This window comes from Ranitomeya variabilis, chromosome 1, assembly GCF_051348905.1.
Source record: "Ranitomeya variabilis isolate aRanVar5 chromosome 1, aRanVar5.hap1, whole genome shotgun sequence".
Taxonomy (NCBI): Eukaryota; Metazoa; Chordata; class Amphibia; order Anura; family Dendrobatidae; genus Ranitomeya; species Ranitomeya variabilis.
Window position 1 is genome coordinate 164,712,876 of NC_135232.1, and position 15,561 is coordinate 164,728,436.

Consider the following 15,561-nt stretch of genomic DNA (forward strand, 5'->3'; position numbering starts at 1 on the left):
AAATCACATTGTCTGTTTTTTTATCATTTTATTTGCATATTATGGTGGAAAATAAGTATTTGGTCAGAAACAAACAATCAAGATTTCTGGCTCTCACAGACCTGTAACTTCTTCTTTAAGAGTCTCCTCTTTCCTCCACTCATTACCTGTAGTAATGGCACCTGTTTAAACTTGTTATCAGTATAAAAAGACACCTGTGCACACCCTCAAACAGTCTGACTCCAAACTCCACTATGGTGAAGACCAAAGAGCTGTCAAAGGACACCAGAAACAAAATTGTAGCCCTGCACCAGGCTGGGAAGACTGAATCTGCAATAGCCAACCAGCTTGGAGTGAAGAAATCAACAGTGGGAGCAATAATTAGAAAATGGAAGACATTCAAGACCACTGATAATCTCCCTCGATCTGGGGCTCCACGCAAAATCCCACCCCGTGGGGTCAGAATGATCACAAGAACGGTGAGCAAAAATCCCAGAACCACGCGGGGGGACCTAGTGAATGAACTGCAGAGAGCTGGGACCAATGTAACAAGGCCTACCATAAGTAACACACTACGCCACCATGTACTCAGATCCTGCAGTGCCAGACGTGTCCCACTGCTTAAGCCAGTACATGTCCGGGCCCGTCTGAAGTTTGCTAGAGAGCATTTGTATGATCCAGAGGAGTTTTGGGAGAATGTCCTATGGTCTGATGAAACCAAACTGGAACTGTTTGGTAGAAACACAACTTGTCGTGTTTGGAGGAAAAAGAATACTGAGTTGCATCCATCAAACACCATACCTACTGTAAAGCATGGTGGTGGAAACATCATGCTTTGGGGCTGTTTCTCTGCAAAGGGGCCAGGACGACTGATCCGGGTACATGAAAGAATGAATGGGGCCATGTATCGTGAGATTTTGAGTGCAAACCTCCTTCCATCAGCAAGGGCATTGAAGATGAAACGTGGCTGGGTCTTTCAACATGACAATGATCCAAAGCACACCGCCAGGGCAACGAAGGAGTGGCTTCGTAAGAAGCATTTCAAGGTCCTGGAGTGGCCTAGCCAGTCTCCAGATCTCAACCCTATAGAAAACCTTTGGAGGGAGTTGAAAGTCCGTGTTGCCAAGCGAAAAGCCAAAAACATCACTGCTCTAGAGGAGATCTGCATGGAGGAATGGGCCAACATACCAACAACAGTGTGTGGCAACCTTGTGAAGACTTACAGAAAACGTTTGACCTCTGTCATTGCCAACAAAGGATTTATTACAAAGTATTGAGATGAAATTTTGTTTGTGACCAAATACTTATTTTCCACCATAATATGCAAATAAAATGATAAAAAAACAGACAATGTGATTTTCTGGATTTTTTTTGTCTCAGTTTGTCTCCCATAGTTGAGGTCTACCTATGATGTAAATTACAGACGCCTCTCATCTTTTTAAGTGGTGGAACTTGCACTATTGCTGACTGACTAAATACTTTTTTGCCCCACTGTACATACAAATATATCGCACATACAGATACGCACATATTATACACAGACATACACATATACTGTACATGCATACACAGATACACACAGAAGCATACACATAGATACACACACACTGTACATACACAGATGCACATACATACATATACAAGCATATACATACACACATGCTAATCTTGTATAGGTGATCAGAGGAGCCTTGGAGGAGGGCAGTTCAGCTGGAGAGGGCTGCAGACCCCACTGTGGGGGATGGGGCACAGAGCAGACTGATATCAGCCCCCTGGTGCTGCTGTGCTGTCCCGTGCAGTGAGCTCCTCCCCCATCTCTTCACAGTGAGGACGGAAATGCTGCAGCCTGCTGGGAACAGAGCAGTGGAGGGAGAAGACACTCTGTAAGTCCTGCTCTTCCTCCACTGCTGTTCCTGCGTGCTGTGCTGCTGCGGGGCCCCTGACTGAGTACTCACCAGCCTCCATTGGGACGCGCCATGCAGGAGACAGCGACAGCAGCCAGTGAGCGCTCTCCTCAGTCTGGTGAGGAAAGCGTTCATTGGCCAGCGTCTCTCACTGCATGACACGCCCCCCTTTTGAAGTCCTGCACTTCCCGCGCCGCTCTCTCCCCAGCTGAGGGTGTTGGCAGGATTAGAGGAGGGAGTGACAGGGGCCTGATGCTACATGATACCGGGCCTGCCTGCAGGGGCCCCCCTCCACCTCTCGGCCCCAGAGCAGTGGCATTGGCGGTATGTCCGCTCCTGGCTGGGGGCCCCTAGGGGCCGGGTACTACAGAATCTGCCGCCCCCTCTCTTCTGCCACCTGAGCCAAAGAGCTCAAATCGCCTAATGGTAGCAGCGTCACTGGGGGGGCGTTTATACGGTTCCGCGTTTGGTAAAATGGATAAAGCAGTTTTATTCTTCGGGACAGTACGATTACAGCGATACCTCATTTATATCATTTTTTATGTTTTGGCGCTTTTATACAATAAAAACTTTTATAGAAAAAATAATTATTTTGCATCGCTTTATTCTGAGGACTATAACTTTTCTATATTTTCCATGATGACGCTGTATGGCGGCTCGTTTTTTGGGGGACAAGATGACGTTTTCAACGGTACCATGGTTATTTATATCCGTCTTTTTGATCGCGTGCTATACCACTTTTTGTTCGGCGGTATGATAATAAAGGTATAGGTCGGGTTGTTACGGACGCGGCGATACTAAATATGTGTACTTTTATTGGTTTTTTTTTTATTTAGTTAAAGGAATGTATTTATGGGAACAATATATTTTTTTTCTTTTTTTAGGATTTTTTTTTTTTGCACATCTAAATATATTTTTTTTTTACTTTATAACATTGCCCCAGGGGGGGCATCATGTTATAGGGTCAGATCGCTGATCTGACACTTTGCAGAGCACTATGTCAAATCAGCGATCTGACATGCAGGGCTGCAGGCTTACCAGCGCTTGCTCTGAGCAGGCGCTTGGTAAGCCACCTCCCTGCAGGACCCGGATGCAGCCCCGTGGCCATTTTGGATCCGGGCCTGCAGGGAGGAGATGCTCGGTACAAGGTGAGTACATCACCTTGTACCGAGGGTCTCAGGGAAGCACGCAGGGAGCCCCCTTCCTTGCGCGATGCTTCCTTATGCCGCCAAAACACTGCGATCATGTGAGCGCGGCCGATCGCTATGATGTACTATCCCGTCCCAGGGAATTAAGTCCCAGGTCACCTTGACGGGATAGTACGTCATATGGGATTAAGGGGTTAATCTCCTGCTGATAAAACACTCATTGCATTGAAACAACAGAACACAGCCTAATAAGTGACACATTCCTGAAATTAGGGTCTCATCCCTTACCTTTTGCTTCCCACATGTTACTTAGCAAAAATGTATGGTCAGATTCCCTTTAAAGTATTCTTGCGGTTTTCAGTGACATGTCCTTTATAAATCAACATATATTGGGGTTAGGGAATAGGTAGCCGTAGAATATATAACTTCAGGATAATGCAGTCTATATGGGCATGCAGATCATGGAAAGTTGAAAAAAATTACACCTTGATATCTGCGATTTGATGTCTTATTCCAGAGAAATCTATGTTTTTCTTAATATGTAAATGAGCTGTTCCATGCTATGGGCCGGACATAGATCTCCCTGAGAATCTGCCTCCCAAGCTATGTTAAATGAACGGAGGGTTATTACTAGTGTGAGACATATAATGACTGACAGTCTGCACTCCTGATCTACAAGAGTTCTGGAGGCAGATTCTAGGGGAAATCTATGTCGGGTCCGTAGATCTTAACAGCTCATTTACATATTAAGAAAAACGAGGATTTCTCTAGAATAAGACATCAAATCGCAGATATCCAAATATAATTTTATTTCACTTTCCATTACCTACATGTCCATATAGACGATTTAGGAGGGTTGATCCTTCTGACAGATTCTCTTTAATAATAAATGCTGGTAACAACCCTAGAATATACTCTACTTGCTGTATGTATATATGGGACCAGTAAAGATATGGCCTCATTGCTGAATGCCGTCACACAGCCGTGCAGATATGCAGTATACTATACCTGGTTATCTCTTCCTTCAGTTTACATGGATCTTCCGCATAGAATTTAACCCCAAAATATAGAGTGTAGGGAGGGCCGGCTAGAAAACAGAAAAGAGAAGAAGGAATTGTATACATGTATCATATGTTTAAGATAATGTAATTACTTATCTTCGCAGCAGCAACTATAAAACCGCTATTAAAATTCATCGATGTTAAAACCTCAAATACACATAAGTCCAAAATTAAAAGCTTGGACAAAGTCGGGGGCCAACCATCATATTTATTAGAAAATATGTCTACAATTGAGGAAGATTTTCCTTATCATCAAGTATAACAATGAAACTTTTCATATGGAAACAAACTTAAACGGGTTGATCCACAAAGTACATTTTAACTAATAGATCTTAAGAGTCAGATCACATGACTGGAGCATTGAGTATTTCATCACGGGCAGGTGCGTACATAGAAATCATGGGACCCCATAGCAGAAGTTCTAATTGGGTCCCCTCTAAAAAATAAAACCTTAATATTTGATGGGGTCACAGAGGAGAATATAACACAACTTTGCAGCCCTAACAAAGTAATTGTCCTCCTATTGAAGAGCCTAGATTACCCTTTTTATTGCCCCCATAAAGTATGGTGCCAACATATTTGCCCCCTCAAACACAGTATGATACCCTCCACACGCATAGTATAATGACCCAACTGTAACCCCCCCAAAAAGAAACAAATGACAGGTGTTATATGCGAGAGTCGCTATATGTCCCCCAGGGTACACAGAGAAGCATAATGAGGCCGCAGGAGTGCATTGCAGTCACAGGCATGGCATAGCTGCGATTGCAGTGCAAAATAAAAGTAAATTTGGTCTTGGGCAAGCTATTTAACCAAGGCAGATTTAAGTAAACCCGGCATGGGCTTTTATTTTTGGAGTGAACTACAGGATGATAGTGGGGCAGTTCGCTCCCTCTAGGCCGGGTCTTACAATTGCCCATGGCCACAGATTTTATTTAAAAACCCTGCAGCAAAGGGTTGGGTGTGTCAGTGTTGATTTTGCAAGCGGCAGAGCAGGTGGCTCTGCAACAGCTGGCTTGTGTGAGGCAACACAGAGCCAAGGGCATCAAATGCCTGGCATCCCTCAGCGTGACACGGTGGTGCAGTCGTCGTTGGCAATCGGTCTCGGAGATGGACTGTGGTGACGCCCCGGCTGCGATCCGGAATATACAGTGTGCTGTTTATTTTGTGAGTTTTTTGGACATTAAATACATTTGCTTTGAACTTTCCTTGGTCACTGCCTCATTACTGCACGGTGTGAACACCGCTACACTACACGCCACATAGTCATCCATACAGAATAATGACCCCACTTAGGCCTCCACACAGTATAATGGGCCCCACATTAAAAATTTAAATATTTACTCACTAATGATGAGCGAGTGTGCTCGTTGCTCGGGTTTTCCAGAGCACGCTCGGGTTTTCCAGAGCACGCTCGGGTTTTCCAGAGAGTATTTATGACTGCTCGGAGATCTAGTTTTCATCGCGGCAGCTGAAAGATTTACAGCTACTAGCCAGGCTGAGTACATGTGGGGGTTGCCTGGTTGCTAGCAAGCAGGCTAGTAGATGTAAATCATTCAGCTACCACGATGAAAACTAAATCTCCGAGCAGTCATAAATACTCGGAGGTCACTCGGGAAAACCCGAGCAACGAGTACACTCACTCATCACTAATACTCACCTTTCCTCGTTCCCCCACTACTCAAGTTTCTGAAACTCTTCACTGCTCAGCACAGAGGGCGCAAAATAATGACAACATCACGCCTGTTGTGCTGAAACGTTAGACACATATGGAGAATGATGGGGGAGGGAGTAGACAGCTTTTTGCCAATGCAGTTGAAAGTGTGATGCCCGGGAGCGGTGGTGTTGGGCCGATATCGGCGTTGGCAAATATAATCATCCTGAGGGCAGAATTGATTCGTAGGCCACAGTTGGACATGTTTTAGATGAATGCTTGCTTGGTCAAGATCTAACCTCCTGACTCCGCTATGCATTCTTAACGTGGCCAAGCGTGCATTTGTTTTTATTGGATGCATTTTATCTCTCCCAGAACAAAAAACATGGGCAGTTGAAATCCCCCATCTGATGATAAGTGATAAGGGAGGGTCAGGAGTAGAGTTGAGCGAGTTCGGAATCAGTTGCCGAATCTGAATTTGCCATATTCGTGCCATATTGGTACCCTATTTGTGCCGAATTTATGTTTCATGATCGATTCCGAACATATCCAGATATTTCTACTCCCACTGACTCCAATGACGTCCATCTGTGTTCGGCGAATATTACAAATACAATATTCACAGCCGATCATAATCGGAACTGAATTTGGAAAAATTCTCTCAACTCTAGCCAGGAGGGCCCCCATATAGTATTGGTTGACTGTCTTCACTAACATCAGGTGCAATACATCTAATGTGTATGGCCAGAATATTTCATTTGAAGTATTGGTTAAGTCAAAACAGGCAATTCAAAATCAGACCTGTGACCCCATACCAGGGATATCTCATGGACTCAAATGGTTCACTTTCTGTTAAAGGGAAGTTCTCATCAGAAAATGACCTATTGTTTAAAACAAGTTCTTGTGTTATAGGTATTTGTTAAAGAATTGTCAATGTTTGTTAGTTGTTTTTCTTCCTTTTTACTTATCACAATCTGTATTAAAATAAAACTAGCAATCTTGCAATTTTTGCTATGGCCACTATGACTTTTTTAGACTTTTGTTTCCTATTTTTTTTAAGGAAACACCACAACACATGAACATAGCCAGAATGACTGGATCCAGACATGCTTTTGTATAGAAGCGTCTAATGAGCATGAGCTAAGGTCATTGTGAAGGTAGGGGGCGCAGGGTCAGTGGTCACATTACTTAGTGATTGGTGGATCCTGTGTAATCAGCCATGTATAGAGGTGTTACCTGTCACTGTAATCCTGCTCTGAATATGGTGCCTTGCTGTAAAGCTTTCCTGAAAAGACAGGCAGTATGAGTCTAGAAAAGCCCCAGGGACCAATGTGAAAATTGCAAGATTACTATTTTTTTTTTTTAATACAGATAATAGCAAGAAAAAAAAAACAATTAAAAAACATTACCCTTAAAAAAAATACATACAAAACCCTCCTGATAAATAGGTCATTTTCTGATAAGGGCTTCCTTTCAAAGTACCCCTTTTTTCTAATCACGTACAGCCTCTTTGATGCTTTTTCTTGGTTTTCTTTTTAATATACATAGTGGTAATAGATTCATGGATAAGGGTTTATGAAATGAAAAGAGAATAATTTAGGGTGTCAGTTCTGACTTTAAAGTGGTTTTCCACCCTTAGAAAAGTAGACTCGATACATTGCCTGTCATGTAAAATAACAAAATCAAGTTTTCACCTTTTTTCTAATCATGCATAACTCTTTTAATGTATTTTTCTGTTTACATGTTAATATACATAGTAGTATGAATGGATTCTTGGATAAAAGAATTTGAAATTTAAAGAGAATAATTTAGGGCATAATTTCTGGCTTTAAAGGAGTTTTCCACTTTTAGAAAAGTTGACTCCAAACCTTGCCTGTGCTCTGTAACTCTGGTGGGTGTGGACCCACTATGCCATGGGCCGGGCTTACCCTGGAGGGCCGTTACTAAGTGTCTACTGTGTATTCATTAGAGCCTCTGATGGTGAGGATAGGCTGGACCGCTGGTAGACTATACTCCAGGAACCATTCCAGGGCAGTCCCCAGGACTGCAGCAGATGACTGGAGAATCAGGTGGGCAAGACAAAAGCGATGTCAGATGGTCTGAAGTTGGGGAAGTAGGCACAGGTTCAGAAATCATAGCCGAGGTCAGGAGTGGAGAGATCAGGATAAATGAGAAGATAACAGGTGAGACAAACAGGAATACGCCAATACAGGAAGCTAGAGACTGAGCTGCTGAGAACTTACGTTCAGGCGAGGAATGAAGGGTGGAGTTGCCTGATATATCACTGGCTGAGAAGTGATAGGCCAAGGAAAAAGATCTCTGCAGGACAGAATAGATACAATTCCTACAGAGTTTGGTGGCGCCCCCTATGAGGGGAGATAAGCACTAGGCAGCTCAGGGTGATTGTCTGGTACTGGGTGGAGCAGAGCGAAACACGCGATGAGTAAGGCAGGGCTTTGAAAGCATGCGATGGCCGGCGTAACATCATGTATGGCTTTCCTCCGCTGCTGTGGTCTCAGTGTTTTGGCTGCAGTATCACGTAGCTTTGACAGTTCACATCATTGTTGCAGTCACTCACGGAGCTCAGCAGCTTGTGCTGTCTACACTAGCAGAGACACGGATTTCAGTGATTGGCTGCAGCAGTCATGTGATCTGTCGAGATGATGTCACCACTGCATCCAAAACACTCAGACCCAAGCAGCGATGGAGAACTGATGCTGAATCTGGGGGGGGAGGGGGGGAAACGGTCTGATTTTGATATTTTACATGGCAGGCTCTGTTTGAGGTGCACTTTTCTAACACTGGAAAAACCCTTTAACGTCAGAACCGATGCCTAATCATACTAATTGCTAGCATTTATCCATAGTCCATGTGGTAATCCTTTATTCAGTGCCAGCAATGAGTAGAACAATCAGTGTAGAAATATTTCAGAGTGTTCCCATTGCATCTTAACTTTGAATTATAGGGAATCCCACAGAATTCACTCAGTTTTGTTTTTCATCTGTAGTGTCATAATGTCTACTCAGAATGATGTATGATGTAGAATACAAAACAAACAGATTTATAGATCTCTCTGGCTAACATGGTACCAAAATATATGGAAATACTTTTATGTCAAATGACAAAATGTATCATTCCTACAATACTTTTTTATCTAATAATAATGCAGTGCCCCAGAGTCCTGGTCGTTGCAGTACTGTGGCTCCGCCACTATGGGGAGCTATGGTGCGTCTGATGGCACTGAAGGAGTTCATCTGATCAGGTATCACAGACACCAATACATTTCACAGCCGGGCCTCCGGGGGGAGCTAAGGGTGCTATTCATTAGGCCACTCCCCACCATAGTGGGTAAACTGGGGGTCAGGCAGGAAGTTAGATCAGAAAGCTGACTGGGTTGGAACCAGGCAACACCTTGTGGCAGAGGGTGTTGTAGGGGAAGATACAGTAGGGTCTCTGTCAGGGGTGGGATCCTGACGAAGGCTTGGCAACTTGAACGAACGTAACGGGACCGTGCCTGCTCAGGATAGCGGCGGTGCCCAAGGAAGGATTAGAAGCGAGATAGATTGTGCTGAGTGAGAAACGAGATCACGCAAAAGGAGAAACACCAGTAGGAGTCGTGCTGTAAGACCGAAGCAACATCCTACTGAGGCGCACTACCGGTGGCCGGAACGCCGAGGGAGTATCATAACATTCAGCTTCAAGCAATACTCCAAACAGCGGCAGGACAGTCAGTCTAAGGCGGGCTGTCTACCTTAAATCACCTATGCAGTCTTGGGGGGCAACCTGTGAAGAGGGGCGACTCTAGGGTCCCGGAAGAGCTCCGAGCCTACCCGTCAAACGGGTGCCGTCCCAACCAGAACACCAGGGAGGGACGGAGGATTAGCAGAACATCATCTAATCGAGTTGTGAGGGAACTTAAGAAACAGACACAACAGTTGTGGGGACTTTCTGTAAGCACAGCAGGGAAGGACCACAACACATAGCGCTAGAAGGAAGGCACCGATTTCCACCTGTGAAGAGAACTCTGGAGGTGCCATTGGACCGGCCGGACTTGCGCAGCCTGGTGAACCGTATTCTGGACTGAGGACCCAGAGATCTTCAGTAAAGAGGTAAAGAGACTGCAACTTGGTGTCCTCGTTATTTACTGCACTGCACCACTACAACATCACCGTCACCCGTCATCATCATTCTTTGTGCGCCCCTCGGCAGGGTCACGGACTGGGCCTAGCCATCGTGACAACCCCAGAACACTAGAGTCTCATACAGGCCCGGTACCGGGTACCCCTCGGCCCTGCGGCAGTGGGGGAGCTACAATAATATCTACGCATTCTCCTGAAGACATTAGTGACTGACCACCATTATCTTACTGCAAGAAACCTTTTGACACCACAACGTGTGTATTGCCGTAGTATCTACTTATTATTCTACTCCCTGTAAAATCTTTGAACCACAATGTCTTTATTCATTATGACAGCAAAAAAATTCAGTGGAAAAAATAACAAAGAAATCCAAAAGTATGTATGTCAACAGACATCAACTGGATGGAACAAGCATTTCTACATTGTCAGACGCCACATCCATAGTTTGATATTCTGGGATCTCATGACATTAAATGCGTTATTGTGTACTCTATTCTGATGCGTAATCTAGCTAATCCAGGTCGTGTCTCATACAAACTCCTGGCAAGGCCCACACATACACAGTACTTACTGCTAATCAAGTCTTTATGTTCTGAAATTGTCTTTGCTGGATCCAGCCAGTACTGTGTGGAAAAAAAATATAAGTGTCACATTAATATAATAGTTAAGAAAATGAATAATATAAAAAGCATAATGCAATATTAGCTAAAAATATTTCATTTTTTTTATGTATTTGAACATTTTTGGCTAGTAAAATACATGCACAAGTTCATTTGAAGAGAACCCACCATCATGACAAGAGGCCAGTTTTGGCTCTTATTTTATTCCTGCTGCTTCCAGAGTATTCAATATTTTGCTTTATCTTTTGACACACCATAGTGTTCCAGAGATACGGGCCTTGTTATATAGTGATAATGTTTTTGGTATTTCTTAAAGGGGCATTGCTCACTGGATAGTAATGCCTAAAGACACAACCCCAGAGCACCTAGGAGTCACGCCTAATTAGTAAAAGTCATTACTAAATTAAAAAAGCCCATATATCTAAAAACAGCATGAAATAAAGTCAGATCAAAACTTGGTCACTTAACATGGTGACAGGGCCTCTTTAAATATCATTTAACAATAGTGATATTTTCTATAAAATTAGGCAGAATGGTGCTTTCTCCTGCCTACGACTGTTCTGTAGCGTACCAATGGATGAACTCAGGCAGGATACAAAAAGCGCAAGACTATAGTGAAGGATTTCTTAAAGTTATTACAGGCATGCGTTTCATGATCATACTGTTTTGGTCATCAGGAAGGCCTCAGCACAGCCTTGAGCTACTGACATTAAATTCTTGGTACATGGCCCCAATGTACAGAGGGAACATCATAGGAAAACACTGCCTTATTTGTCTTGTGAACATCATAGGAAAACGCTGCCTTATTTGTCTTGTGAACATTATAGGAAAACGCTGCCTTATTTGTCTTGTGAACATCTTAGGAAAAGGTTGCCATATTTGTCTTGTGAACACCAGGTTGGGAGATCATTGGTTTGTGTTAACCAAGTGTCAAATGGGAAATTTCGAATTGGAGATAAATTTCCATTCCTTGCTGGTAACATCATCATTGCCGATCAGAAAGCTATAAAGTTCCTGCCATTGCACACAAGGTTTTAATTTGTTATATGCAGAATTAAGATCAATGATAAAAAAATATACCGGTATATAAAAAAATACATTTTAATATGATTGTTTCTGTACAAAGATATGGTAAAAGTAGCATAAAAATGCCTTCCCTCATTGTAGAACAATATAGGATTTATTCATGCATTTTTCTTGTCAACTAGACATTTTCCAAGCCCCTTAAAGGGCCTCTGTCAGAACAGAATGACTGTTGAAAACCCAGTCCAGGCGCTCAGCCATTAGAGAGAAATAACATTTTCTCTAATAAGCAAGACTGCCTAGGTTTCTTGCTGGCCATGCTTCTGGCAGCAGAAAATGCCTGGCAGTTACCATTTAAAGGGGTTTATCAGTGTTCTGATAAAAGTCTGTAGACATTCTAAGTGACCACAGGCCTCTGAATCCTGACACTGTGATCAGGATTCATCAGTGTTGCTGGTGAGAGCGGATGGTCACTTGACAATAAGTATGTGATTTGCATACATGTGGTCACAGTCAAACTATAGATGCTTAACTTATCCCAATTCAATTTTATGGAGAAAAGCCAGACACATCTAGATGGAATGTGGCCGGAAGTATAAAACGCACATTCTTGTGCGAGGAGCGGGGGCGCCAGACAGCAGGTCATACGGTGCCAACCTCCGTAGTAAGGCAGGGAGAGTACAGGAATCTGGTAGGAGCCAGGAACGGTGCCTCACCCTATATTCTCCCTTTTAATGGTGATGGTGGTTCTGAGTTATTATTATTATTTATTTATATAGCACCATTAATTCCATGGTGTTGTATATGAAAAACGGATTATGTACTGAGTTATAGATATCGTTTACAGTAAACTAATTTACAATGACAGACTGGTACAGAGGGGAGAGGACCCTGTCCTTGCGGGCTTACATTCTACGGGATAATGGGGAAAAGACAGGAGGTCGGGGGTGCGGCAGCACTGGTGGTGGTGAGGCGGCAGCTCTGGTGGTGGTGAGGTGGCAGAATGGTTATTGCAGGCTGTAGGCTTTCCTCAAGAGATGGGTTTTCAGGTTCCATCTGAAGGATCCAAGGGTGGTGGATAATCGGACTTGTTGAGCCGTGGAGTTCCAGATGATGGGTGATATTCGGGAGAAATCTTGGAGGCGGTTGTGTGAGGAACGAATAAATGTGGAGGAGAGTAGGAGGTCTTGGGAGGATCGAAGATTACGTGAGGGAAGATATTGGGAGCTTAGTTCAGAGATATAGGGAGGGGACAGGTTGTGGATGGCTTTGTAGATCAGTGTTAGTAGTTTGAACTGGATTCGTTGGGGAATTGGGAGCCAGTGGAGGGATTTGAAGAGGAGAGAAGCAGGGGAGTAGCGAGGAGAGAGGTGGATTAGCCGGGCAGCAGAGTTGAGGGCACACTGGAGTGGTGCAAGAGAGTTAGTGGGGAGGCCACAAAGGAGGGTGTTGTAGTAATCGAGGCGGGAGATGATGAGGGCATGCACAAGAGTTTTAGTAGATTGTGGGCTGAGGAAGGGATGGATTCTGGAGATATTTTTGAGTTGGAGGCAACAAGAGGTGGCAAGAGTTTGGAACTGCGGTTTGAAGGACAAGGCAGAGTCGAGAGTTACCTCGAGGTAGCGGATTTCAGGTGCAGGAGAGAATGCAATGCCGTTTACCATAATAGATAGATCAGGTTGGGGGAATACGCGAGATGGGGGAAAGATGATGAGTTCGGTTTTGTCTACATTGAGTTTTAGGAAGCGAGAGGTGAAGAAGGAGGACATGGCTGATAGACACTCCGGGATTCTGGACAGCAGAGAGGTAACATCTGGGCCAGAGAGGTAGATCTGAGTGTCGTCCGCATACAGGTGGTACTGGAAGCCATGGGACTTTATGAGTTGCATTTGTGAGTTGTGTTTCCAGTGTTATTTCGTAAAAAAAAAAAAAAATAACTAAAGGTTATATTTTAGAATATCTAGAAGTACAGAGGTTGCTGCGGTGATTACTTGACTTTTATATACCCGTACAGAGGCATCCTTCAATCTGTGAATCAACCAGTGGTAGCCGATAAAACAGTGATATTATAAAAGCTGCAGCAAGTAACCCTGTAAGGCTAGTTTCACACTAGCGTTTTGAGGAGCTGCGGACTTCCTCCATGAAGCCCCGCCCTCGGCCGCACCTCCGCCGCTAGCTCCACCTACTTCTGCATGCGGCCTGCATGCGGCCGGCGTACCTATCTTTAACATTTGGTACGCAGGTCGTGCTGCTGTATGCGGATGGTTCCGCATGCGTCATTTTGACGATGCGGCGACCAGCGTAGAACGCAGTTTGTAGCTATTTTTTTTCTCCGCATCGTCAAAACGACGCATGCGGAAGCATCTGCATACAGCCGCACAACCTTTGTACCTAATGTTAAAGATAGGTATGCAGGCCGCATGCAGAAGTAGGTGGAGCTAGCGGCCGAGGGCAGAGCTTCACGGAGGAAGTCCGCAGCCCTCCGCAGCTCCTCAAAACGCTAGTGTAAAACTAGCCTAAGTGACATCTCTGGAAATACTTGTTTATCTTGACAGACTTTATATAGCAGGGGAAAGATGAACAGATGCAAACAGCAATGTAACTGGACAGAAGTAAAATCTATTGGAAAGGCTCATGGACAGGCTCGGATCTGCTGGTAGACCCCTGTGCATGAGTGGGCCCACCGCCCTCCTAGGAGCAGAACTTGGCACAATACACTTGATGCACTACAGTATGTACAGACAAAGGTGGCATATTGTCATTCATTTAAATAACTACTCAGTTTTGTGAATGAAGGTAATGCAATATTTGCATGTAGCTGAGTACTGGACCCCCAGAAATGATGTTACTGGTGGGCACTTGACACCGCACTCTGGCACTGCTCACGATATTACACGGTCAGCAGATTTTTCAGATTCCTCAGGAAATTCTGACAAATATAGAACCCATTACAACCTTCACACCTATTAAAAACCAATGACACCTAATAATAACCAGGTCATTGAATCTACTGTGAAATCTCAAAAATAATGAGCATGCTGCACATTTCAAAATCCGCATCATGCTCATATTTCTGCACAGATTTTTCCCACTGTGGGCAGGAAAGAAGTTTTAAGGATGGAGCTCTGCGCACCCCATCCACAAATTCAGAGCTGTAAACTGCCAGATCTGGAGTGCAGAACCTGTAGTACAGGACAAGGCATAATGTTCCTGGCTATCTGCTTAAAAGAATTAGAAAGGGAAAAAAAAAGTCCATATTAATAACGCACGTGCTATAAATGCCATGACACTGACATGTAATCCAGCATTACACCAAATCATTTTTATCTATAGCCCTTTAGCACAATATGGACGGTCTGCAGAATCAAGACAACCTAAAGCAATCTATTAAAATAGGGATTAGCAGGACAAAAATGTAATTAGAGGATAAAAAAAAATCTAATTATGCCAAGAAAATTGGAATTGCCGTCATTCAAGGAAGGAAAAATTAACCCTTCGATATAAACTATAGCAAACATTCATGCACTGAGCACCACACCAGAATAATCAGGCATAAGAGTGAATATGATATCTCCCTATAGTTATTATTACCTAATTTTCCCAACAGGTATGGACAGCTGCAAATTTTCACCTTCTGGGTTTTTGGTCTTTAGAAGTGAGTATTTTGCATTTAATGTTAGGAAGTTTCAACAACAACATTGTGATGTACCGTATTGTATATCTAATGAAGCCTGTTCTAAAAGTGGCATCCAATTCGATCAGTAAACAAAAAAATAACATTTCACACAACAAGCTAGACAAACAGTGGGAAAAAGCAGATAGTAATCTTTTTGCAGCGCCCAGAGCGGTGACCTGCGATCTTGATGTTAGATCATCAATGAAATGTAGCTCCCCGACACCAGCAGGAATCTTGCAGCCCCACATAAAGACACTACCACCACCATGTTTCACGGTAGGCACCATGCATTTAGAAAAAAACTAATGTATCAATTGCACAAAGTGATGGTAGCATCATCTCTTTCACTACAGAGCA

The 15,561-nt window shown here is 43.7% G+C and overlaps 1 protein-coding gene across 2 annotated transcripts in view; it reads right to left on the bottom strand.

Moving 5' to 3' along the window:
- The window catches only part of EPB41L4A (erythrocyte membrane protein band 4.1 like 4A), a 370,057-nt gene that overhangs the window by 153,927 nt on the left and 200,569 nt on the right, over positions 1-15,561 (bottom strand). For both annotated transcript variants that reach the window (XM_077290345.1, XM_077290336.1), the window contains 2 exons: positions 10,457-10,508; positions 4,040-4,118 (listed from right to left, as the gene is read on the bottom strand). In XM_077290345.1, the coding sequence (XP_077146460.1) occupies positions 4,040-4,118; positions 10,457-10,508 (131 nt within the window). The remainder of the gene's footprint in view (positions 1-4,039; positions 4,119-10,456; positions 10,509-15,561) is intronic.